We start from the raw sequence: 26,082 nt of genomic DNA, 5'->3' as shown, positions 1-26,082 counted from the left end.
TGCAAAAGTCTTCAATCAAAATGCGTCGGCAAAGTTTTAATGCAGCAACTAAATTTCGAAGCTTGCTCAGGTTGTTATGGTGGGCGTTTATGTCTGGGCGTGGCAGCGGCTGTGATAAATGATGTGTCGAAAATAAATGATTATATGCTTCACACTTCGTCCACTTGATGGCTGCAAAAAGTTTAACTTTTGTTGTTTTTTTTTTTTTTTTCAATTATTTTGATGTTTACATTTTACACTAAAGAGCTTGTTAAGTGAGTGTGTGAGATAGAGGGGGGAAACAAGCTGAAGAATATAAAGAAGCGAGTGAGTGAGTAGTTCGATTGACTTGTTCATTTTATAACGAAATGAGTGAAACTCACTGTTGGAACTAAAGAGACTTGCTATAAAAAAGCAGAATTAGATCAGTTACTGAGTGAAAATCAATTCCTTTCAATTCTTTAACCTTAAAGTCTACAATCTCACTCAGTAAACTATAAAAAATATTTATCACAATTTATGCTTGCGCTGTTCGGATCCGTCAGGAGAACAAAAATCCATTTAAGTGGGCCATTTACAATGATTGTGCATCAAGAGAACTTTTTGTGGAAAATAAAATAACGGCAAATTGCGCCAATTGTTTCCGCTGTTTATGCATAAAGTGCAATGCATGTCGAACTGTGAGCCACTTAAAGACAAAGACAATATGTAACACATGTGAAGCTGTCAGTCTGGCACAGTTGATGTCAAACTGTAAATCGTTTACAGCTCTCATAATTTTATTAATACATTTTGCATTTAAAGTAACATTACAAAATACGCAATAAAGAATGCAATTGAAATGCTTGTCAAACCAAATAGCAACCTCAAAGCAATCACAACACAAGTCAAACTGTCACTGCCCCGTTCGCTTAGCATCCGATTCCAAAACATTTCTAACAACTATTCCGCCTGCTCCTTGGCCACCTCCCCGCCCGGTTGATTCGCGGTGGGCTTGTCGCCGGAACCGCTGCCCGAATTTGTGGCCTGCACTGCCACCAACGATGCGGAAGATTCTGTGCGCAGGACGACGCTGTTGTCGCTGCTCTCGCTGCTCGAGTCGCCCACGTTGAGGTCGCTGCTCGCGGCCTCTGCGGGTGGCGGCGGAAGATTCGCGGTCGTCGGCACTCCAATGCAAATTCGCTTCGACGGCGGCGGCGCCACGTGACCCAGGCGGGCGCTGCTCAGAGCTGTGCCCGCTGCCACCGAGTCGAAGGACATCAGTTCACCAAAGTAAACGTGTTGAATAACGGGAAATTTTGAGAGGATCTAGAAGGGAAAATAGTGAGCAATAAGAGGCTCATTTTACTTGAAGTGACTGTCAAACCTCCTTCTGGTACATCTTGACTAGCCCAGCATTTATCTTGATCCACGACGGCACTGCCGAAATGCTCCACAGTTGATTCGAGTGCTCCCCGAAGTGGCCCGTCTTCACCTTGCAGATGTAGTCGATGCAGCTGATGAACATGTACTGCTCCTTAAAGTCGGCTATGATTTGCTCTTCCACGAATTTGGATGGATCAAAGGGACTTTTGACTGGAAGAAAATGGGGAAGTTTATTGAGTAAAGAGTTTAGTAATAAGAACATTTTATTGGAGAGTAAAGGTCCTTATAATGGGTCTTTAAGAGAGCAAATCAAAATTGATTGAATTAACAGAGAAAATTGCGAAGAGGGTCAATGAGACCACTCTTTCGATTGAAAGAGACCATTCTTTATTGGAAGAAAAGGGAAATTTATGAAGAAAAGAGTATACAGATTATTTCAAGAGAAGAAAAGTATTTTTAAGTATAAGAAAATGGAAATTTCATTAATAGGAGAGTTTTTACTACATATTTTAGAGTAAATTTAAGAGCTGGATTGCTTATAGAGAGCAGATTAAGCAAAGAGAGAACTTAACATAATGAACTCACCTGCCAGTTGGGCACTGCCCCAAATGAAGGGCACGAATTGAAAGTCATCCAGGGACCAAACGCCTTGACTTCCAGCTGGTTCCATGTTGTAAGTGCGCTGCAAATGCCGCGCGAACTGCAAATAGCGATTGAACAGGCGCAGAGCAGCGCTGACGATGTCCTGCTCTAGCAGTATCTCGGCCTTGAACAGAGCGCACAGGAAGAAGACGAAGGAGAGCTCGTGCCCGGTGCCGTAATCGATGCGCGTAGCATTGCCGAAGCTCTCGACGAGATACTGGAGCAACTCGCTGAGGTATTTCTGCTTGGTGGCCGGCAGCAGCTGCTGCAGCAGGTTGGGCAGCTGCTCCTGCATGGCGCGGGACCAATCTCTGTAGGCCTTGTTGCCGAATCTCTGTGGCTGCTCCAGGGGCGGATGCTGCTCCACGAGCTGCTCCAGCGAGTCGACTAATCCCAGCAGCTTGCGCAGCACCTCCGACTCATACATCTCGTCGGTGGTCTTGATGCCCTGTATGGCCGTGCTGGTGCCATTGATGTACCCAATCAGGTCGTGGTAAGCGCGCGAGCGCTGCCATTGTGCAAGGTCAGAGATGTTATGCACTCGCTTCTCAATAGCCGGCACTTTGTCTGCAGGTGTGAGAATGGAGGGTATCTGATAAACTATGCTAACTCTTATGTTGCTCTCGCTTACCGGCTGCCATTGCATTGGCATCTGCCATGCTTCAATCGAAATTTTGTTTTTATTGCTTCGTTTTAAATTACGTTTTGTTTTGGAAAATATAGAGAGAGACGCCAATTTTATCGCAAATGCTGAACAGCTGTTCATTACTGTGTGACCTTTCACAAATACTATGGGAAAATACTGCACATACATATATACCAGTTCAGTAAACTCGTTCATTCGAGTCACTTCTGTTTCAGCTCTTACACTAACCAGAGAACACATAGACCGGTTAGTGGTGCAATGTAACATTCTAATCAGTATTGCATTTGTCACTCAATATTGCAAAGCAGCTCACATTATAAATGAGTCATTTTAACAGGTATAGAGTGGCAGGCGTTGATTAATATTTATTTTACATATGCTTGTGGCTCTGTTGAATTGACCTTATCAACTACCTATTCTAGCTCCACTTTCAATATTCCAATTTGAATTATTTGTGCGCTTGCTTAACAGCTGTTATTACTCGTATTTGCGAATAGTTCAAAATACGATTCAAATCTAGTTCCGATATCTCATGTTACTGATATCGAGCTTGTTCAGCGTCGAACTACACAACGTCAACAAAACAGCAAGAAACCTACGCCTACGCCGGCTTTTCGAGAGAAACTGAAAAGAAGTGAACTTAAACCATCAAAATGCTTGAAACGCTGTACAATTTGCCCTTCCACATACTCGTGCCACCCAACGTCAAAGTGCGAAAGTTCTCCATACCCGTGCCCTCGGCCATGACCGTCTTTTCCGCTGTGCTGATCTCCTACTTCCTGGTCACAGGAGGTAAGTGAAACGCATATAAATACAAACGTGATCTTAATTGAATATCCTATCTTTCAGGCATCATCTATGATGTGATCGTGGAACCGCCCAGCGTGGGCGCCACTGTCGACGAGCACGGACACTCGCGTCCCGTGGCCTTCATGCCCTACAGAGTAAACGCCCAATATATAATGGAGGGGTTGGCCAGCAGCTTCCTCTTCACGATCGGCGGCCTGGGCTTCATCATAATGGACCAGACCCACGCACCAGGCAAGACGAACCTCAATCGCCTGCTCCTGACTGCCATGGGCTTCGTCTTCATCTTGGTGTCGTTCTTCACGACTTGGCTCTTCATGCGAATGAAGCTGCCCAGCTATCTGCAGCCCTAAGCGAATCAGATTAAGCAAACATCCCTTTGACGGAAATCTCTCTTATCTATATCTAAGTATTATAAACTCCATGTCATAATCTCCAATGCGTGTTTTTTCATTATTTATACAATATTTATAAGTCTCCCATTCATGTAGATTTTTCACAATTGCCAATTTCTCTCTTAACTTTACCTGCTTCTGCTTCTGTGTTCGTTTTTCTCTTTTTTCGTCCGAGCAATTCTCTTCTGCCTTGGATCTCTGTCCAAATGGCCTGCTATTCTCATGTCGCTCTACTCGCCTACTTTCTCGTGCTCGTTTATTTTTCTTTTGTTTTCAAACAAATCAAACTGTTTGCAAAAAATAATTTCAGTTTCTGTTGCGACGGCAAAGCGTTCAGAACGCGATCGTTCCGAGAATTTATTCTATATATAGAAAGTTGTAGAAAAACTGAAAATCTATTTTGGTTTTACATACATAAGCTACAAAAAGCAGAAAAATAATATAAATAAATAGAAATACCTCAGCGAAAATAACTTTTAACGAAACAGTCAATAGTTAACTCAATCAGCTAATAACATTGAAAGGCTGCAGCAAGTGATGTAATAGAAACAGAATCGAGGAGAAGAGGAGCAAAGCAATTCGCATAATATTTACAAAATAAATCAAAGAGAAGTCGGCAAGGATAGAGAGAGAGAGAGAGAAGGATGTCCAAGAAGTTAAGCGTGCGCTCCTTGAGCGACAGTTCGCTGGCCGAGTTGGCGAATCTCTTGGTGTCCACGATCAGCTACGTCCAGTATGCGCCCGATGTCAACCTGGACATCAGCATAGTCATGGTCGAGTTGAACGAGTACTTGTCCCAGGCGGGCGCCACGTCGAACATCTACCAGGATCTGCTGCGCGTCATTCTCAGCTCCGACTACTTGGATGCGAACATGCGCTTTACCTGCTTGCAAATGCTGCTGAATTGCGGCGTCCACCTGCTCGTCACGGAAGTCTTTCCGCCCAGCTACTATGAGAAAATCCTGCAGGTGATCGCAGCGCAAGGATCTGCCTTGCGCGTGCTCAATCTAAAGGGGATTTGGGTGAAGGAGGAGCACATGCACTACATGTACGAGATAGTGAGGCGCTGCAAGCAGCTGATCAAGCTCTACGTGCCCTATATAGCGAACGATCAGCTCCTGGAGGAGATCGCCGCGAACTGCAATCAGCTTGAGATCCTGGACATATCGGGGGAGACGGACATCACAGAGATCGGCATCGATTTGCTAACCAAGGGCAGCTGTGCGCAGTCCCTGACCGTCGTGGACGTGGGCATGCCTGGCGAGGAGAATATTTGTTACTCTGACATAGCTCTAATCCTCGAGCACTGTCGGCATGTGGAGACCCTATCGACCTACTCCTTTGTAGGAGCTGCCCTGAAGTTCATCCACGACAACATCGACAGAAGCTTCCAGTGCAAACTGAAGTATGTCCACGACACGGCGACGGACGAAACGCAGCTGCAGGTTATTGTGCAGTCGTGTCCCCAGCTGGACACGCTGTACCTGGACTCGCCCAAGCTGGGAGCACTGCGCGCCCTGCAGGCGAAGGCCTTGCGAAAGCTGAAGATTTGCAAATTTGTGGTCGCCGAGCTGATGTCCCTGCTGGAGAAGCCAATTGGCCGGAACTTGAGGCACCTGACCATCATCAAGGGATCGGGCAACCTGGAGCTGGGCAAGCTAGCTAGACTGTGCCCCATCCTCGTCGATCTGGATTGCTATGTGATCGAGAGTCTCTCCTATGCTCAGAACCAGACGCGATTCCAACATCTCGAAGGACTCGAGATTCTCAGCTGCGAAATGATGACCAGCTCCCTCAAGGCGTTCCTCTGCAGTGTCACAGACCTGAAGCGCTTGGCAGTCGATTCTGTCGACTTTACAGATGAAGATATCGTTAGGTATCTATGCTACATTCGAATATATCCGTATACTACGATATTTGAACCACATTTCCCCCAGCATGTTTGCTCAACACGATTTTAAGGTCTTGGAGGATATTTGGTTTACGATCGCACCAGAGCTAACGGTACAATCTGTTGAGGTCTGTAGTCGCTCGCTCTCGTTAACTCGTTCTCTTTCTCTCTTTTACAATGTATATTTCTCTTTTTCCAGCTTCTCATGTTCAGCTGCCCGGAGCTTCAGAGTGTGGGCCAACTGACCGGCTGGTCCTTATCACCAGATGACTTATCCCTAATACGTGGCCTGCTCAAGAGTGGCAACTCAAGCCTTGTACTGACTTCCAATGGTTTATTGGCTTAAAAAATGAATTTATTTTTGCTTTGCACATTTTGCAGCCTGCTACAGAAAAACTAAATATCTGCTCTTTGCAGCGCCTTCAGTAGACGTCAACGGGCTGACGACGGATCGTGCCGGAAATATTTTACATTTAAAACAAATTATTTATTTTTAATTCGTGCTTTGTGATATGTAAATATTAAAACTTTGTTGTAAATTAATTGAAAACAAATGTTGCTAAGTGCAAGTGTGACCAGAGTTGAGCCAAGCAGTATTTTTTTGAGTATATTGTCTCGTAGAAAACAGCTGAGCTGCAGGGCTGCCAACAGTCCATAAATATTTATAAATGTTTGTTCATTGAAAACTTATGACTTAAAATCTAATAAAAATCTAATAATGGGTACACACTATTTATTAGCTTTAATATTTTAGTATTTGGATCTATTTGGCGTTGTTTATCACAATTTTCTTAATAACGGCTTACATCATGTCACACCGCTCGACAGCCCTGTGCGCAACATCCACTTTTCATGCGCACTCAAAAAAAAAAAAAAGTAAAATGAAAAAACGCAGCAAGGAGTTTCGCAAATCGGAAAATAGTAGATTATAAACGAATTTCGCAGTAAACTAATAGAGTGATATTTAAATAAAATAATTAAGCAATGAAAAACTATAAAAACAAAAAGAAACCACTTCCGCCGACGTCAGCAGCACCACCAGCCGCAATCGCAGTCGCAGCAGAGCCACAGCAGCAGCCACATCAATTTCAATAGACGTAAAAGAAAAAAATAAATAAATAGAGCAAAAAGGAAATAAAATCTCAAGTACCGTTTTCAATATGCAAAACGAATCTCATTGCAACAATTTATAACTGTGCGTGATTTCTCATTTGTTGTTTGTTGTTTGTTGCCCGTTGTCATGCATTTTGTCACACAGCAGCGGCAACAACACCACAAACAAACACAGCAGCAAAAGTCAACAACAACAACAAACCGCTTTGTGTCGCTCTGCAAATCTTCCAGTCAAGGCGCTTTGCCCAAGTCTTTGGCCACTGCTCAAAGTCCGCTGCGGCAATCCTCACAACAACAACAACAACAACAACCAAGGCATAAGCGAGCCGCCAGCCTTACCTTGCACTCCATGTAAGTTATCCAACTACCACTAGAAAAAAAGAAGCGACATACGAAAAATAAAAAACATGTTCTACTTTTACTTGAACTACTTTTAGCTTGAAAAGTTGATACATATATTATACATATATTTAAATACATACATATATACAGTTATGTTTGGTGTAGGTTTTTCTTGCTGGTTTGCATGTTTAACAGTTACATTTGCCCGCTCCTAATTTGCATGTCGTGTGTGTGGTTTTTTGTTGGTTTTGTTGTTGTTCCTTTTTAGTATATTCTTATCAGTGAAATGGCAAAGAGATAATCCAGCGTGTCAGTGTGTACACACAAATGGGGCACTTCGCAATTTCCAATACTAATTCCAATTAGAATTGTGCTCAGACGAGCTGAGTATATTTGTATGTAGCTCACATGCAAAAGGCCATCACGAGCTGATTTTATAGCAAAGTAAATAAAGTTTGAAAAGCCGTTTGTTAATATGAGCAGGTTATTGCGAATATAAACACCATTTAGAACGAGGTTCGTCTCTTTTCTATGATAGATCACATCCAATTCGATTATTACCCAATTCAATTCTTATTCAAATATTTCCATTTAAAGCCAATTACACTTGTTCTTATCATATGTATTTATATATATATATTTTTAACATAACTTATTAATTGCTGAACTATGGCAATCAATTAATAACTATTCCACCTAAATATTAAAGCCTGTGCGTCGACACATTACGCATTCAATTGATGATAAGAGCTTAAAAAGTGGGGAAATAAACAGAACTTCTGGTTTTACGACTTCGTCAACAATGCAAAGCGAAGCAAAAATATGTTCCGGGGAGTGAAGGGCTAACAGATAAAAGCAGCAATTACAATAGATCGAATGAGTTCTGACTTAACTGAAGAAAACTTTTAATATGCGGAATTTAAATTGTCCTCGCCAGTTAATTGTTTGATATTTATTTATAATTCATTTCAAGAGAGCGATCTATTGTGAAAGTGTATTCGTAGTTAAGCATAGATCATTACGGACATTAATAGAAAGAAGAAATTTGTTATTAGCCAAACATTTCAAAAAGTCCCAAGATATAACAGAGGCTAACAAATAATGAGTAAAAAATAATCAATTGTTTCTTTAATCAATCACAAAAGAATAAGAAATCATATAAATAATAATCATAATATTTATTAAACTTAATCTAAAAAGTAGTAAAAAGTGCTGGCTAAAAATATCAGTATTTTTAATCTGATGAATTTATAACTTTAGATTCTAAAAAAATATAAAAAAAAATAAAATAAAATAAAATAAAAAATAACTTTCCTCTATTTTCACGTAAAAATTGCTCAAGTTTTCTTTACGGTATTTAAAGCATGGAATTTGCATAATACTTGGCCAAACGCGAGCGGCGAAGCGTATCGAAAACAATCGGCACAGCCGACTCTTGCTTGCACAAAATAACAATGCCCATATATGTATACATATATATATTGTGTATAGACATATATATATATACTTTTGCCGGTTGAGTCGGGCGATTCGCGGCGCTTTATTTGAGTGCAAATTCAAGCGTCGCGCTGAGGTGACGTTCGCTCTCCAGCCGTCGGCATTCGGCATCGCGTGAAACAACAAACGGAAGAAAATATCAAAAGAAAACCTATCCGAAATATAGTCGAAGAAGACTAATTCGATAATTAAGAAACGTAGATATATTAATGACATATGTGCTAAAAATAGATAAAAGAAAATATGAATGGGAAGCAAAAACGAAAGCAAACAAATGAACGCCCCTCCCAATTTGTGTTTCGTCATCGTTTTTCCAATTGATGACACAGTTCGAGTGACCCCTTCAGGCCTGACCCACAATTAAAACAGTAACAAAAGCCAACTAAAAAAATTTGCAAATTTCAGTGACAACAAAAAAAAGTTGAGCTAAAAAAGACGAAAATACAAAAAATGTGAGTTTATTACTTTTTTTATGCGCTGAAAGTGGGTAAAATGGATGGATGCATACGGTTTAGTGTGAATGTATGTGACAGACAGTAGATTTGTAGCTGAGTCCGATCTGAGCTTAGTCTAAGTAGAGCGAGCTGATATAATACATATACATATACTCTTTACTCCATTCGCTGCTCTTGATCAGAATAAGAGTCTACTCCTAGACTTAGTTTTTTTTAACGTAACTCGAAAACTTGATGTTGATGATGATGCTCTTAGAATGTATAGATATTTTCATATTCTTTAATCATTTGTTTATATGAATAAGTGTGCATATTAGATTAAATATTAGTTAGAAGTTCAGTTTTCGGAAATCAATAGAAATCGAATTGCATAATTGTTATAGGAGAACTTCTGGAAATATAGAAATTTTTGTTGTTGTGAGCTCTCTGTCTAGCCCAATACTCTAAATGATCATATATTTATTCCATATTGTAGACAAAAATCATACTCTCTCGTCTCTACAGCATGCAATTCAAATCTTTTCATCTTCGCTCAATTTTTGCTATATCTGCTAGGGTATCGAATAGTCTATAAGTTGCCTGATATATGTCTATTTTCCTATTGTATTCCTACTTGTTCTTACTTAAGTTTTTATTGATTTTTTTTGTTTTTTGTTTTTTTTTTTTTTTGTTAGAACTGGTTTGTTTGTTTGTTTGTTTAGTTGGGCTGATTATTTATTACCGTTGTGTTCTTTCGGGCTGTCATAGTGGTTCTGGCACAGCACACGGCCAACCCGACTAGACTAGCCGAACCCAACTGTGTTTCGACTTAGCTCTAACTATGCCTGGGCATATATTGGGCATGTTTATTCATAAATAATTATTGTTTAGCTCTCGTTACGCGCATGTTGCATTACCCCTGAGACACGCCCCCTCCAGCTTTCTGATGCGAGAGCTAAAGGTTATCATAAAATCTGTAATTATATTCTATTTGGCTTTAGGTGAGTTAATAATGATTGCCATTTCGATACTATATATACATATGTGTATATATACCTCTATATAAGTAATATTGTATTCCAAAACTTGTTTCTTTGTTCTTGCCTTGGCACGTTGTTTAAGTATTCCAAACGTATTTCCTGTTAGCAGTAATTTGTTTCTATAAATCATCTAGTATTTCTGTGTAGCTCATGAACAATTTACTATAATAATACTACTTGTAGTACTATAGATATAATTGTTCATTAAATAGAAAGTGAAGGGTATACGTAGTATAACTCTATGCTAGCTATGAAGCTAAAACCTATCAACTTAGAATGTACTGAAATTCATAGTTTCTCTATTATTATCATCATTCAGTTTAGAATTTATATGGTTAGAGTATTTACTATTTGATATATGAAAAACTTTTTTGTGTACCTTTTAGTGTCTTGGACGGTATACTTATACTGTCATAAGATGTCTAAAACATGTGTAAGCCATAAAATATATTTTTATATGTATATATGTTTTAGCTCTATATCAGCTGAGCTGATATACTTAATATATACCATCAGTTTAGTTGTTGCTTAGACAAACAAGTCTCTCAATCTTGAGATAGCATGCAGATAATGGTATAAAAAGTATTTAAAAAGTTCTATAATTTAGCTAATATAACTTAGACAATAGCCACAGCATATCTAAACATATTGTTACATTCCTACAATATCATAGTCATATAGCAGTCATGTAGTATAATTAATTCATATAAATATAAAAATAATCCCAAGTGAATTTGAACTTTGAACTTTTGAGCTGATTTTGTTGTGACTGAAGACAACATTATTGTATTAATTTATAAACAGCAAACACAAATTTTTAGCTGCTGATAAGGCTGTTGCTCAGTTTTTTTTTACCCAATTTATATTTTATATGGGAAAAAAAACAAAAAAAAAATATATATATATATATTTAGAGTATACAGGCTAATTTATATTTGAGTACATTTATTTTTATTATTTTTTTAATTGCGTATTTCAATGCTCAAACGAGTTTTAATTTTATGTATTATATCATATATTAAGGGTAGTCCCTCAAATGGTAATAAAGACAGAGTGAGGGAAAGACGAGGAAATTGGCAATTATTTTGTTTTAGCTTTTTCACTCGTTTTATGAGTCAGTAGATGAGCTATTATCCAATCAAATTTGCACTCAAATAGTGCCAACTGCTATCTCAATTGAATGGCCCCAGCCATGTAACAAAGTCAATTAAGAAGACAAAAAACAATAAGTGCAGAAACGGGAAGGAGGGAATATGCCATATATTGGTTTTCAATTAACCCTAGAAAGAGCTATGGAACAATTTTAATTTGTAATGGGTAATATTGAGGTAAAAGTTCACTTTATATTCCTGGAGTTGCCAAATATAGTTTTAGAGTTATCTTTATTTATTTTGTTGTATTTTATTTACTAAACACTCGATATTAGATAATCTAAAATTGGAATTTCTCAAATTGATGAAGCGAACGTTTAATTTAATTATTTTTGAGTTAGTTTAATTTACTATTTATCAAACATATTAGATTATTTATAAACTTATTCTTGAGCTAAGGTATGCAAGTTCCAAACTCGTAAATTTCCAGCTAACTGAAATTGTATATCAAAACCAAGTTATATATAAACAACGTCTTCTAATGTATAAAAAATAAATGTTTACTTTACAAAGCTCGGACATTATCATTTGCCCAGTTCAGAAATTGTTGGCTCTTATTTTATAACTTTTTTGATAGTTTAAATTACCAGTGTTTTCTAATAATTCTCAAACAGTTTTGACTGTCTCTAAAAGTCAGTGACCCAATAAGCTAATGGAAATGAAATATTTTTTCTTATCAATTGGGTCACTGAAAATTGGTTAATTGAAATTTTACGATTATATCTTTAACTATCTATATCTAAATATCTGAATTTGTGTAGAATTTAATCATGAACGACGTTTTGGTGGATCCGTCAAAGGCCAAGCTCAAAATATTTTACCGTAAAGAGAGTAGAGATAGCTTATCGCGCTTATCTGACAGCTGAGTTTACTTACTAACCTGTTGCTTGATACTACGGGCCCAATAAAGTTATATATACAAATATATGTGTGTGGGTGTGGGTGTGTGTGTGTGCCATATACATGCATGTGGCTCAGTGATTATCAACAATGTCGATGATTGGCAATTGTATTGAAACTTCATTCTCAGTTCATATTTCAAGCGGTTAACAGTAGACCGTAGACAATAGAGAATAGATGGGGAAATCAACAGAGCCCTATGTTGTGTGGTAAAGGCTATATCTATATATGTCTAAGTATATGTATAATGTGTACAGTGCAAACTCTCAAAAATGAACCATAATAATACCATAAAAAATAATCAAAATCATAAAAGTAAAACAACAAATAATACTAAAAATAAGTTTTTTTTTATAACAACTAAAATAAAAATTATATTTAATAATGTTCAATAAGAATAACAAAACAATAAAGTCTAATAGAAACAAAGAAAGCGAGAGAGAGAGGGAGAGACTTCCCAAAAATTTTGCTTCGATGGAAGTTGAGCAAGAGCGAGAGGCCAATCGCTTTGTATATACGTTATGTAGATCAATCGCGAGAAGGAGAGAGAGATAATGCAACAGAAAGAGTGAAATAGAATGAACAAGTATAAACTCTTTATGATAGAGAGAAAATAAAAATTTAGATCTGAGTAGGTTGACCTTGAGCTTTCTACATATATATCAAGGAATATCGAGTGATGACATGTGGGAGAGAATAGGCTTCTTTAAATTAAATCGAGCTAAATGCACATCGAGAGAGACAGAGACAGAAAATCATTTACTTGTATACAGTCCAAATTATATGTATGTATGTATGCAATTATATGCAAATATATATTTTAATAAAGGAAAATAGGGAAATAGGAAGAAAGGTCGAGAGGGGGAGAGCTAAAGAAAATACGTTTCTATAGAAATCTACCAATTCTGTTATCTATTATATATAGGTATGTAAAGAGAGGTAGACAGGGAGAAAGGAGTGTAGGTTGGGAGATTTGCAGAGAGAGATAGCAGATGAAGAGTTGGCTGAGAACGTAATCTGAAAGAGAAAGAAAGTTGACTACTGGAGTCGACAGTAGACAGGAGTCTACAAGTCTAGAGAAAAAGGGAAGGAGAGAGATAGAATGATATACACAATTACATGTATGTGTGGCTTAAAAGAGAGAAAAAAGGGCAGAGATAGAAGAAAGAGAGAGAGACAGCAAAGAGAGCATGTCTTTTTTTTTATAATTTTTAAGTTTGTTTCTTTTGGTTGTACTCCTTTGGCATTTCTTAGTTTTTATTTCCTTATGCAATTTTATTGTAGGACTAAAGATATTGATATAAACACAACCACAACAACAACAACTGCAGCGATAGCAACAATAGCAGCAACGACATCAACAACAACTGCAGCAACTGTGGCTGCAACTGCAAATGCTGTAAGCAGCGAAGAGGCTGCTCATGCCACAGACATGATTTGTGATGCACAAGAACAGCATCAGCAACAGCAACAATTGCAGCTGCAGCAGCAGCAGCAGCAACAGTCGTCAGTGGAACAGCAGCAACAGCAGTCGCAGCAGTCCCAACAGCAACAGCAAAAGCAACAGCAGCAAGTGGAAGCTGAACAGGATGATAAATATATACAAAGTAGCAATCAAGCTGAAAGGTAGGTAAACTATGAATCGAAATCAAGACTCGAGACTCGAGAGACACACCTCGGTAACTGGGCAAGCGTTAAGTATATTTAAACCGCTTTCTATTTGACTATCCATACGAAATTAGCATGCATTTGTAGTAGAAACTCCTCTGCACCACAAACACACATTTATATGGCCATTTATATAGATTCGATCTCTGTTACAGACAGCCACTAAATAAATTGCTTTTTTTTAGGCGAGATTCGATTGGCGATGACATCACGGCCGCAACAACAACTACCACAGCAACTGCAGCAACAAACAGCATCAACGGCAGCCAGCTAAGCAGCAAGCTATTGACCATTCAGGAGGCCGCCGGCACTCTAGAGCGCAGCAGCATCACTCTTGCCACAGCATTGTCTTCAGCACAAGCCACTTCCGCTCCTGTTGCCGCTGTCATCTGTCAAGAGACACAACTCAACAGCAGCAGCAGTACCAACAACAGCAACAGCAACAATACCAACAACAGCAACAACAGCCATCAGAACGCAGAGCCTCCCAGTCCGCAGGCTGCAAATACGCCTAGCATAAGCATAAGCCAAGCAGAGTCCAAGGAACAACAGCAGCAGCAGCAGCAGCAGCAGCAATCGCTGCTCTCTCAGAGCCTCGACTCGAACGGGCAGCAGGCTGGCTCCTGCACGGACAGTCCGAGCAGCCGCAAGAGCTCGACCAGCTCCAAGGGCAAGTCAGCCAAGCTATCCACATCGAGCAGTGGACGTGATGACGTGAGTATTAGTAAGAGTGGTTCGTGATCTAGTTCACTTGTGTGATAGTTAAGTCGTAATGCGTTTAGCTAATCTACACTATCAGAGAGTTTTATTTGGAACTAGTAATTCTGGCTAGTTCATATAACAAATATATATTCATTATACTTTTGGAACTAAAGCTCTTTGATAGCTCATATAAAAGTAAATAGTCTGATTCACATAATAGAAATTCAATTCTTTTTAATTATTGATAATAATTTCATTCTAATCTTCATTTAATATGTCTTATAATAAGTGCTTCAAGAACTCTTACCTGTTTCGTCTAGTTCCAAGTAGACATCATTTCACATTATTGTCAAATTGTCAAAGTTCTCTCTTAAGTTTCGCTCTTTCCCAACAAATTGCTTGCTCAACTCTTTGACAGTCGCGCCATGAAAAAAGCTCGCGGGCTTTAATTTCTAATGGGTTCTATTCATTATCACATTGGCGGTCGCAGCAAAGAAGAACGAACGAAATATCGAACAGATGCTACACACGAGCTGATAATGTATTGGGGCTATAGATAACGAAAATCGGGCGACAGATATCACATGGATTATTTCCAACTGGCAGTTTATTAGCTTTATCGATTGAGTCATACTGAACGCTAGGCATTTTCGACTAGTTCACGAAGTTTCCCCAGGGAACAACCAGCTTGTGGTTAAATTACTGTACTACTGTAATACCCTTTGCTAGCTTATATGTATATAGTGCATATCAGTTCATACAAGTAATATATTGTAGTATTCCAAGTATGCCAAAGTAACTTAGGAAGGTCTGTCCTTATGGTTGATCGGAAAGACTTAAATACCATAAAACTCCTAATCTTAAGTCTATTATATTGATAACTTCATAGGGCAGAAATACGGAACAATTTTGGTGACTCAACCAACTGCTCAGGTTAATCTATTTCTAGTTGACAGACCCTCCCAAGTCAATCCCCAGTTGATAGACCCTTCCGTTGCCACCCGCTCAAGTTACAGAGTATTCGGTATACGAAAAGCTCTTGGCACCCCAAAATTGGCTTGGTCCGAAGCTTTGTCACTTTGTTGATAACGCGATTGATATTGGAACGGAACGTGTTTGGTTGGCTCTCAGCAAATTAGAATTCAATGCGCGGCGCGAGACGACGCAGTGCGTCGATTTTGGTGCGGATCGATCACGTTTGATTATACAACATCAACTCATACAGCGCAGAACAGTTAAATGAGAAATACTAATAGAAAGAATTCATAAAACAGCAACAAAAAAGTTTCTGTATACACTGTGATAAGCGTGCGAGACACTTGCTTTCCCGAAACATTTATGATTCAGACGTTCGGTTGTATGTATGACTAAGGAGGTTTACTATTTGTTATGCCAGATATCGGCTATACTTATGTTTATATATCCATACATATATTTTGCAGGATGCGCAGAGTAAAGTAAGCGAATCGAATAGCACAGAAGGCGTTCTACTACGTGGCGATCCCACATCGAATGATAAGCCTAACAAGGGCACTTCGCGACTCTCCGAACGAGCCAAGAAGAAGTCCTGGTATAACGTCATCTATCCCAACTATAAATCTCGGGCCGAGGACTTTAAGAAACTCTTCAAAGATGTGCCCAACGATGAGCGACTAATTGTGGGTAAGTTCAATATGAGCATGATATCATGATATCATTCTTTGTGTACACCTGATATCGTACGAAAAGGTACAAAGTCAAGGTTCTGTTACCGTAGAACCTCATCGAATTGAAAATTCGAACTTTATGAAAATGTGTAGAAGAGACAGCAGGAGGCGTGGCAAACTCCATGAAGACTCCATAAAGTCTTTATCAGGACAACGAGTCCTGAGTCCCAGGCATGTCCGGCATTATGGATGCCGCCAGTTCATTCCTAGTCAGCATTTTACTGTTTCTTCGTAAAAGATTATCCTAATGCCAATTCCAAAATATTATATTGAATATAGTTATTTCTATCAATTCCTGCTAAAAATGTTTTTATAGGCGTTTTTTTTTTTACCATGCGTATTTATCAGATATGATTTTTATAACGTGCCTATTTGAGCACCTGTGGTGTTTTATAGCTAGTTCTTTTTTACTTTATTCCGTGCAAGATAACAGATCTGTCCAACAAGTATTATCAAAGTATTTCGGAACGCATGTGCTTCCGTGCGCTAATTTTTGATATACAATTTGAACTGGTAATTGTAATTAGAGCTGTTTATCGGATCTGACGAAAGATGATCTCATGAGGAAACACATATAGAATGAATGCTTTAATGGAATCCTTTCACTTGCAGACTATTCGTGTGCGCTGCAGCGTGATATATTGGTGCAGGGCCGTCTGTACGTGTCACAGAACTACGTTTGCTTCCACGCGAACATCTTCAGCTGGGAGACTTATGTGAGCATCAAATGGAAGGATGTGACGGCCATAACGAAGGAGAAAACAGCGCTGGTCATACCGAATGCAATAACAATATCCACCGCCAAGGAGAAGTTCTTTTTCGCGACATTCGCATCGCGTGACAAATCGTATTTGATGCTCTTTCGCGTCTGGCAGAATACGTTGTTGAACAAGCAATTCTCACCGCAAGAGATCTGGCGTTATGTGCACAATTCGTACGGCGACGAACTGGGCCTGACCACGGACGATGAGGACTATATAGATCCCACGCTGGATGCGGATACGGAAACCGATGTAGACTTCCAAACGGCCATCGACGATTTTGGCGGCGATCAAAGTCTGTGCAGTCAAAGCACCAACAACTCGGGACAGCTGCAGCAGCAGCAGCAGCAGAGCGGCAACAGCAGCGCCAGCAGCGGCGGCGGCAGTGCTGCGGTGCGTAAATCTAAAACGAAATATTTCTTCAACTCGAGCAAGTCGTCAAACCTGAACTCATCGGCCAACGCCTCGGCCAGCGGCTCGGACAACAAGGCGAGCGACAATACACGCAAATCCAATAAGAAAATGAAGGCGAATGCCAAAGAGCTGACCCTCAGCTCCGTCAAGGCGGCGGAGCAGTCGGTGGCTGTCACCGTCAGCGTGCCCAGCGGCAACAGCAGCAGCAACAGCCACGGCCACAGCAACAGCACCAGCACCAGCACTAGCACAACAACAACCACCGCAACAAGCACAGCTGCCACAGCAACAACAGCGACTGCAAACACCACAGCCAGTGGGCCAGCGAAGGCTGAGAAGGTCAGCAGCAATGCGAGTCTGGCAACTGCTCCCGAGCTCCAGTCACATGGCTCGGATGCCAAGCGCAAGATGCAAATGAAAAACCAGAGACAACGCGACGCTGAGCTGGCGGTCAAAAACAACGAGGCGGGACCCACAGACGTGTCCGACTCCTCCGACTCTGAAGTGAACAATGCGCCGTGAGTAACGAAAGGCATATGTAAATCACAATTATATGAATATCCTCCACTTGCAGCTTTGTGCCCAGCACGGAGTGCACCTCGACGCACGAGGGCAGGCAGATTGTGCACGCCATATTGCCCATACGCGTGGATACCCTGTTCAATTTCCTGTTCTCAAAATCCAAATTCCTAACGGACTTCCATGAGCAGCGCAAATCCACAGATCTGTCGCTGGGCGAGTGGCACAAGAATGAGGAGGGCCAGAATGTGCGTGTGGTCAATGTGACTGTGCAGTTGGCCGCTTCCGTGGGCCCAAAGACTTCCAAGGTGGGCATGAGACAGCTAAGAAATGTAGGCTGAATGAAAGGGAATAACTAGACAGGGGACTGAATCGTCCCTATAATATGAAATTTCTACATACTTAATCTTAGCTATGAGGCTATTGTTCAGATCCTGGCTCTTCTCTCTCCTCTGCCCATTGCCCATGTACACCAAATTCTATTATATTGTATGAATTAACGTATTCAAATTTGCTTGCAGGTCACGGAATATCAAACGATGCGCGAGTGCAGCAAGCCGGGTGAGCTCTATTCGATTGACGTGAACAGCGTGAATGCGGGCATACCGTATGCGGACAGTTTCAGTGTATTGATACACTTTTGTCTGGCGCGGTAAGCCAATGGGGTTTATCACGTATATCATTTCTGTAACTAACGGTGAAAAACTCATTTTAGCACTGTGGACGATCATACCATGCTGTCGGTGCACGCACAGATCAAATATAAGAAATCCATATGGGGCATGGTCAAGGGCTTCATCGAGAAGAATACGTGGGCGGGTCTGGAGGACTTCTTTGGGGCGCAGCTGCATGCGCTGCAGAGCGAAACGTGCATACCGCCTGCCAAGGGCAAGGGACGGCGACCCAGACGTGGTGAGTATTTCGATATTAGGCATAAGCAACGACAACAACAACAACAACAACAACATGAATAGTAGCAACAACAATAGCAACAAACAACACGCAATGCAATAACACATAAATCATATACGAATACAAAAACAAATACAAATACACTGTCAATGTCCAAATGCCATTGCTATTGCTTCTTCTAACCACACAAAATGCACGCACACCATCAACAACCAACAACTACAACAACAACTAGAACAATTAGCTGCAAACTAGCTACAACAACAACACACAGGCATATTGGTTACAGCAACAGCAACAACAACAACAACAGCAACAGCTAGCAGCACGGACTATGACAAGCAACAGCAACATCTGCAACATCATCACCATCATCAGCATCCTCATCACCATCATCATCATCACCATCATCGTCACCATCATCATCACCATCCACATCACCATCCACAACACCATCCACATCACCATCCACATCGCCATCCACATCATCATCTGCAGCATCAGCAACAGTTGCCGGCGTCGCCTCAACAACATTTGCAAATCCATCCGCAGCAACAAATTCACCGTAAGGCCAAATTGCTCTCATGTTCAGGTATATAGCGTATCTCAGACGCTAAGCAACCCCTTCAAAGCACAAGCGATTGTCACTAGGCACTTGCTAAGATATCGAAATATGTATATGTATTATAGAATATATAAGTTCTAGACTGATTGTAAATAGATGTAAAATATATCTAAAGGGATTGCAGGGGATAACTTTGGCAATTTGCTGAGCTTTGATAGGATGTAAATATCTGTTATATATATGTACTATATATATGTCTAAAATGTAAAGAACTTTGATAAAATATGAAGGGCTGTATAAAATAACTAATTTGGTTTCATGTGCCAAATTTGATAGTTTTCAAGATGAAACGATCAAATGAGAAAAGAAGAACTAATTATCCATATAGAACATAGAAACACTACAGTTGTGAAACTTCCCAGTTGGCCTCGAGTTTGTAAGGAAATTGTCATGTAATGCCCATAAAGAGACATATAACCAAATTTTTGCTTGGGAAACTTTTTGTATCATATCTCTTACAAATATACCAACAATTTTTACCTATAATATTCACACAACTTTACATTCTCGTTACCTCCGATACCTCCATTAAATCTATTGAAAATCTGCTTTTAAATATTATATTTAAGAACACAATTATGATGAATGTTAAATGATATATTAGAGTACAATATCATGTTTGAAGAATGTATAAGCATACGATTCACCCATTAAAGGCTTGATTTGCATTAAGCTTGAAGGAATGTAGGAAAAAAGTTGTTGCCTCCATTTAGCTGCTCTAGTATAATAACCGTAATATTTGAACTAACCTGTGCCAATCGCTTGGTGCAGAATTTTGCTTGTTGCTGTGTTTTTGTTTCATTTCGATGTTTTATTAGCATAATTATTTAGCTGTATGCGTAAACAATTTGCATGTATTAACACCCAAGTTTTGTTGCATTCGATTGTTGTGTTTCTGTTGCTGTAGTTGCTTAAACAACTGTTGACACCTGTCCGCAGCTGTCTCTAATTAACGATTATCCATCTTTCTGCTACCTAGGCACCTCGACACAGTCAAGGGGCGTGACGGAGGAGTCGAACAGCGGAGGCGCCTCACAGAGCTGCCTGCCCGACTCGATGGACAACTGGGACTCAAAGCTGCAAAGTGGCGCAGCTGGTGGCCTGGCACATGGAGCCGCTGGTGGCAGTGGCGGCGCCAGCGGCGGCAAGCAGCAGCAGTTAACCGCTCAGCAATTGTTGCAGCAACAGCAGCAGCAGCAGTTGCTGGCTGGCGGCCTGCAAGTGGGCCGAGATAGATTCCGGCATCCCGGCCTGTCGCTGTTTGTTATATTGTTAATGTGCTTGCTGCTGGCATTAAATGTGATATTATTACTTAAGCTCTGGAAGCTGGAGGAACACATTGACCTCGATCTCAGCCGGCGGGCGCGCATGCCCACCTTGGCGGCACTCAAGTACATATATATATAGCATATATCTATCTGAAACCGAATCTTTAAATTAATTGACTTTTTCTTTTAGGGAATTGCCGAGTTCAAACCAAGATTGGCTGGAACTAATGCGACAGCAGGAGCTGTCGCACGAGTCGGAGCTACGCAAATGGCATCAGGTGCTTCAAACGGCCATCGAGCTGCTGAAAAAGGTGAGCATCGTTTGCGATAAGATCTACAACGATGGTGAGCTGCGTCAGAGCATTGAGTCTTTGCATACGGAATTATAAGCCAGACGTCATTGAGCCCGAATTAAATGCAATTCATATTCATCAAATGAAATCGTATTCAGCAAGCAAGAGCGAAAATCGTTACATATTCCATAGTTTTTAGATTTGATATTGATACGAAAGACGAACCCGAAAACCGAAAGCTTGCCTTAAGGCTTTATAGTTATTTGAAATTCAGAGCAGTTAAGCCTTAGCTTAGTATATTTTTGATTTCGCAAAGCCTACATGAAACCAATTTTATAAAACGTAATTAAAATCATAAATGTTGAGATTATATTTTTAAAATATTTTAGCTCTTTGTTAAGCTAAGATTAGGCCTTAAATTAGAAAATTTTTGTAAAATTTAATTTCTATAATTTTTATTACATTTTGAAATATTTCTGCATAGAAATATATTCTTAAAATTAGTTAACAAACTGCTTGCTAAAATTATTATTTTAATTTAATTTATAATTTCTCAAATTTGTTTTCTAATTTCTGCTTTTTTATGTTCATTTCAGACTGAAAAGACTTTGGCTGAAGTCATGATACCCTAGCAGTCCTTTCAGCACAACACAAAACTCCACTCACAAACCCCATAGAAATTGAAGTTTAAGAAAAGTAATTGATCTAGCAGAAACATTCGCTTAGTTCCTTTTGGTACTGAAAGAGCTAAGAAGAAGCGTGAGGCCACCAAATAATTGAAATTGAATTTCAAAAACATTAGTCACAAAATATTAAGAGAAAGAGAGAGCGATAGAGCGAAATATGTGTGTTATTGTGTTAAGCCTTTTAGTTTCGTCCCTCAGTTAGGCTCTATTTAGATGTATATATAAATATATGTGTGTATTTAATAATTAATGAATTTACAGTTTACTTATAGTTATACATTTAGTTCAAAGCCTAAATTCGTTTTTAGTCGGCTGCATTTATGTTTAATTCAATGTTGGGCAAATGCTTTAAAACAAAAACCAATTGAGAGTATTTCAATACAAAAATACACACACAATCGCATCACAGACACGCATACACATACACATACATACTCACATGCATACCAGCAACAAGAAGATTAAAAAAAAAAAAATACAAATAAAAAAAGCGCCTTGAATTTTTGTTTTAAAAAATTCATTTCCATGTCTGATGAGCGCAAAGTAAATCAAAATTATTTTGTAATTTTGATAAAGAAAACTATACCAGATTAAAAACAGAGAATACAATATTATATTTAACTGAACAAGAACAAATATTTCTGTACAATATTTTTGTAAAAACAGCAAACTTTTTTACAATCTATAAAAATGTATCTTCGATTTGGTTTTTCATGATTTTTGGAACACTTCTTAACCCGTTGTTTTAACAGTGGAAAGATAAAATGTTAAGCATCATTGATGGCTTATATATATGATATATACGTATGAATATATTTATATATATATACGATTACTACACATAGATCCAAGTATTCTTAGTTTGTAGCTGTTGCATTTTAATGTCGAAATGTATGTGAAAATGTTAAGGAATAAGTCTAGTGCTAGGCATATGCCAATGCATGTTGTTGGCGAGCATCCTACTTATAGAGTATATAACAATCCCAACATATGTGAAAAGCAAAAAACCAAGCTTCAAATTATTTAAATGCTAATTGGTTACAAAACAAAAACAAAACAAAACAAGTAAGAAAACTCTAGTCGAGAGTGCTCGACTACGAGATCCCCTGAACCCTTGGAGCAATAGATATTTCAATAATTTTTCTTGTCTTTCAGCTTACACAAGAAACACGCACACACACACACACAGGCACGTACGCACACACAGGCATACATACACACACACGCATACAGACACACACACACACGCATACAGACACACACACACACGCATACATACACAAACGCATACACACACACATACACATACACACACACATACACAAACACATACACACACATACACAAACACATACACACACACAAGCACCCACGCATAAACACGCATGGGCTGCAGTGTGCGCTTACTATGAGAACTTAATTGTTTAATAACTTTTTTTATGGACGTACGATCTTCATGAAACTTTTAGATTATGATTATAACATGGATATGCATGTAATTGCCAAAGCACAAGTCTCTAGTATTTGAAATACGCTTTTTACAAAAGTGAGGGTGAGGGGCAGAATTTAAGGGTGGGGGGTAAATTTTAACAAAAACCGAAATTGTATAAATTGCATGTAAGCATACATTAAAAATTTGGAGACTCTAGCAATAAAGGTGTAGAAGATATAATTTTATAACTGGTTTTCGATAAGGTTTTTTATCGATAAAAAAAGATCGGGATGAGTTATCGAATTTTAATGACAAACTTGATATGCGCGCTGTAATTACGGACATTTTAAAAAAAATTTGAAGTCTCTAGCTCTTATATCTTCGGAAATCGACGCGTTCATACATACGGACAGACGGACAGACGGACAGACGGACAGACGGACAGACAGACGGACAGGGCCAAATCAACTCAGCTCGTCACCCTGATCAAGAATATATATACTTTGTGGGGTCTGCCACGCCTCCTTCTCCCTGTTACATACATTTCAACAAAACCATTATACCCTGATTTCCCATTGAAAATGGGTTCAGGGTATAAAAAAGAAGAAAATGTTAAGCTGCTAAATGAAATTTTAATTTATTATAAAATATAAAATAAAATAAAAATTATATAAAAGAATAAAAATGGTTTCTTATTTAAATATTTTACATTCCCATGTTTTATTACAGCTATAGCTTGTATTAAGCGATAAATAATGAAGTTAATTGGCCAACTGAACTCTACCTTTGCCTTCGTAGATCGATAGATCATGCAATCATGATGAGTTCTTTCTGGATGCAAGCTATCGATCAAATTACAATCAGTTTTTAGTTCGATTTGATATCTTAAATGTTATCGATAGCTATACATATTATGTCATGCATGTTTATCTGTCGTTAGCCTCTAATTTAAAGGACTAGTCTATGAGCAGGATGGATCAGTCGATAAGGATCGATAGAATTTCGGCAGTTTTATGTTTAATTAGATATCTATAGTGTTATCGATAGCAGTGAATATTAATTATTTCATGATTATTACATGATGTTTATCTGTATTCAGCTTTTAATTTGAAGGACTACTCTACACCCAGGATCGATAGAATTATGTGCATCTCGATTACTTTGCTAAATAGTGTAATAAAATATGATTATAATCATCTGCAACGATGGTCAAACCCCCATTTGTATTGAATTGCAAGGACCCATCTTTCACAGTTTGACAGCCACTGCACCACTATTGCCGATTCTAAGAATAAAACACATAGCCTTACTTCCGATACGATTTAATTTAAATTTTTATGGCTTTCTTTTTCCGTTCGAAAGATTAAAGACAAAAGGATTTTGCAGCGCCTGTCCACATGTTAACCAACAGACTTTGCAGTTCGACGAGCGCTGCAAGTGGAAAACCCATCGATTGGCAAATGGAAGCGCGCTCCAAAATGCAACAAAACAACTGAACTCGTTAACACGGTTGGGCTGACGGCAACACTCGCAATTTGAAGATTGAATACGTAAATACTTAAATACATATAGCTATATATATATATATATATATAAATAGTATGCATATATATATATATAGTATATAACGCCTGGAGACGTTATATGTATAGTATAACGCCTAGAGGCGACATCGGACGGCATTGTCAGCACTTTGGTCGTTTGCCGTCACAGAAAACTTGGAGAGACGAGACCGTAGACGAACCTTCTGTCGCTCCGATTCCGGATTCTTGGGTCGACGTTGCTGCGGCGGCGGCGGCGGTGTCTGCTGCTGCTGCTGCTGCTGCTTCAGTTCATTGTTTATCTTAGACTTATCTCGCTTGCTCTGGGACTTGAGTTGCCGATTGGTATTGCGCGGAGAGAGCACAGGCCTAGAGCGACGATTGCTGGATTCGCTGCCGTGCGACGACTTCAAGCCCTTGCCAGTCTTCGAACGCTTCTTGTTCAATGAAGTCGACGGCTTCTCTGGAGCTGCTGTGGCTGCAGCGATGGCTGCTGCAGCCGGCGTCTGCTTGCCACTCATCTTGGCCACGAGCTGATTGAGCACCTCCTTCTTGAGCGGCGGCTGCAGCAGGACACCCGACTGCTTCTTGGTCAGGTGGGTGGCTGTCACCACATTCGTGGACATCTTTCCGCCAGTCAGGCTGTCCCCGGCAAGGCGTGGGCGAGCCAGCCGCGGCCTGGGCTTCTTGTCTGCACTCAACTGGACTCCTGCCTGGGGCTGCTGTAGAGCAGCGTAGGGCTGACGTAGATCGCGACTGGCCTGGCGATGGGGCGGAGCCTCCTTCTGCTGCTGCTGGTCATCTCGGCGCTGCTGTCGGTAGCGCTTCATCAGCATATCGTAGATAGACACAACCGGGTCTTCCATCCTCATCTGGGCAACTGTTGAGAAATCCGTGCAAGAAAAATGAGAAAGGAACAGTCTAACAGTCTACGCGCTTCCTGGCTTATTTTCAAACGAGATGTGTTTACAGACTGGATAAACTAATACGGACACGCACATAATGCTCGAACGGCTACAGCAGGGCTTGCTGGGTATGTGACAAAGCACTGAAATGAGTACTTCAATCATTCGGAATCGAGTAACAAAAATCTAGGTGGGAGTACCCGATTAGAAAATACCCGTTACTACATGTGAAGAAAATGAAACCAACAAACGAAAAGCTAGACAAAGGATTAAAATATACAATTTTTTATACCCTGAACCCATTTTCAATGGGAAATCAGGGTATAATGGTTTTGTTGAAATGTATGTAACAGGCAGAAGGAGGCGTGGCAGACCCCACAAAGTATATATATTCTTGATCAGGGCGACGAGCTGAGTTGATTTGGCCCTGTCCGTCTGTCTGTCCGTC

The 26,082-nt window shown here is 39.7% G+C and overlaps 5 protein-coding genes across 16 annotated transcripts; 3 read left to right on the top strand and 2 right to left on the bottom strand.

Annotated features, from left to right (window-relative positions):
- Positions 1–688: 688 nt before the first annotated feature.
- On the bottom strand, positions 689–2,795 carry Ptpa (Phosphotyrosyl phosphatase activator). The gene is made up of 4 exons (XM_018004671.2): positions 2,618–2,795; positions 1,930–2,553; positions 1,346–1,554; positions 689–1,287 (listed from the first exon to the last, which is right to left on the bottom strand). Exons 1-4 carry the CDS (start codon positions 2,643–2,645, stop codon positions 922–924), a joined length of 1,227 nt encoding a protein of 408 aa, XP_017860160.1. The 5' UTR covers positions 2,646–2,795; the 3' UTR covers positions 689–921.
- A 60-nt stretch (positions 2,796–2,855) lies between these two features.
- LOC108611855 (oligosaccharyltransferase complex subunit C) lies at positions 2,856–3,878 on the top strand. Its single transcript, XM_018004672.2, has 3 exons — positions 2,856–2,969; positions 3,055–3,424; positions 3,482–3,878. Exons 2-3 carry the CDS (start codon positions 3,286–3,288, stop codon positions 3,790–3,792), a joined length of 450 nt encoding a protein of 149 aa, XP_017860161.1. The 5' UTR covers positions 2,856–2,969; positions 3,055–3,285; the 3' UTR covers positions 3,793–3,878.
- A 135-nt stretch (positions 3,879–4,013) lies between these two features.
- Positions 4,014–6,305, top strand: LOC108611852 (uncharacterized). Of its 2 annotated transcripts, XM_018004670.2 has the most exons (4): positions 4,014–5,710; positions 5,772–5,853; positions 5,925–6,041; positions 6,143–6,305. In XM_018004670.2, the coding sequence occupies exons 1-4, from the start codon at positions 4,479–4,481 to the stop codon at positions 6,152–6,154; spliced, it is 1,443 nt and encodes a 480-aa protein (XP_017860159.1). In that variant the 5' UTR covers positions 4,014–4,478; the 3' UTR covers positions 6,155–6,305. The 2 variants fall into 2 exon arrangements, with proteins under 2 accessions (XP_017860159.1, XP_017860158.1); XM_018004669.2 differs by having other exon boundaries at positions 5,925–6,305.
- A 263-nt stretch (positions 6,306–6,568) lies between these two features.
- Positions 6,569–22,822, top strand: GramD1B (GRAM domain containing 1B). Of its 11 annotated transcripts, XM_089465439.1 has the most exons (13): positions 6,571–6,920; positions 7,070–7,189; positions 13,487–13,828; positions 14,056–14,584; positions 16,015–16,234; positions 16,891–17,971; positions 18,028–18,280; positions 18,494–18,624; positions 18,688–18,884; positions 19,159–19,476; positions 20,489–20,900; positions 20,968–21,088; positions 21,667–22,822. In XM_089465439.1, coding segments are annotated over exons 2-13 (3,642 nt in total). In that variant the 5' UTR covers positions 6,571–6,920; positions 7,070–7,187; the 3' UTR covers positions 21,703–22,822. The 11 variants fall into 11 exon arrangements, with proteins under 11 accessions (XP_089321568.1, XP_089321570.1, XP_089321561.1 ...); XM_089465444.1 differs by lacking the exon at positions 13,487–13,828 and having other exon boundaries at positions 6,570–6,920; XM_089465435.1 differs by having other exon boundaries at positions 6,570–7,189.
- Positions 22,823–24,494: 1,672 nt separating this feature from the next.
- Positions 24,495–25,797, bottom strand: LOC108609820 (uncharacterized). Its single transcript, XM_018001571.2, has one exon. The coding sequence runs from the start codon at positions 25,599–25,601 to the stop codon at positions 24,849–24,851; it is 753 nt and encodes a 250-aa protein (XP_017857060.1). The 5' UTR covers positions 25,602–25,797; the 3' UTR covers positions 24,495–24,848.
- Between the last annotated feature and the right edge of the window lie 285 nt (positions 25,798–26,082).

The sequence above is a fragment of the Drosophila arizonae genome, chromosome 3 (genome assembly GCF_054131065.1).
Source record: "Drosophila arizonae isolate 15081-1271.41 chromosome 3, UAZ_ARI_1.0, whole genome shotgun sequence".
Classification (NCBI taxonomy): Eukaryota; Metazoa; Arthropoda; class Insecta; order Diptera; family Drosophilidae; genus Drosophila; species Drosophila arizonae.
This window is presented reverse-complemented; position numbering and strand designations above follow the sequence as displayed.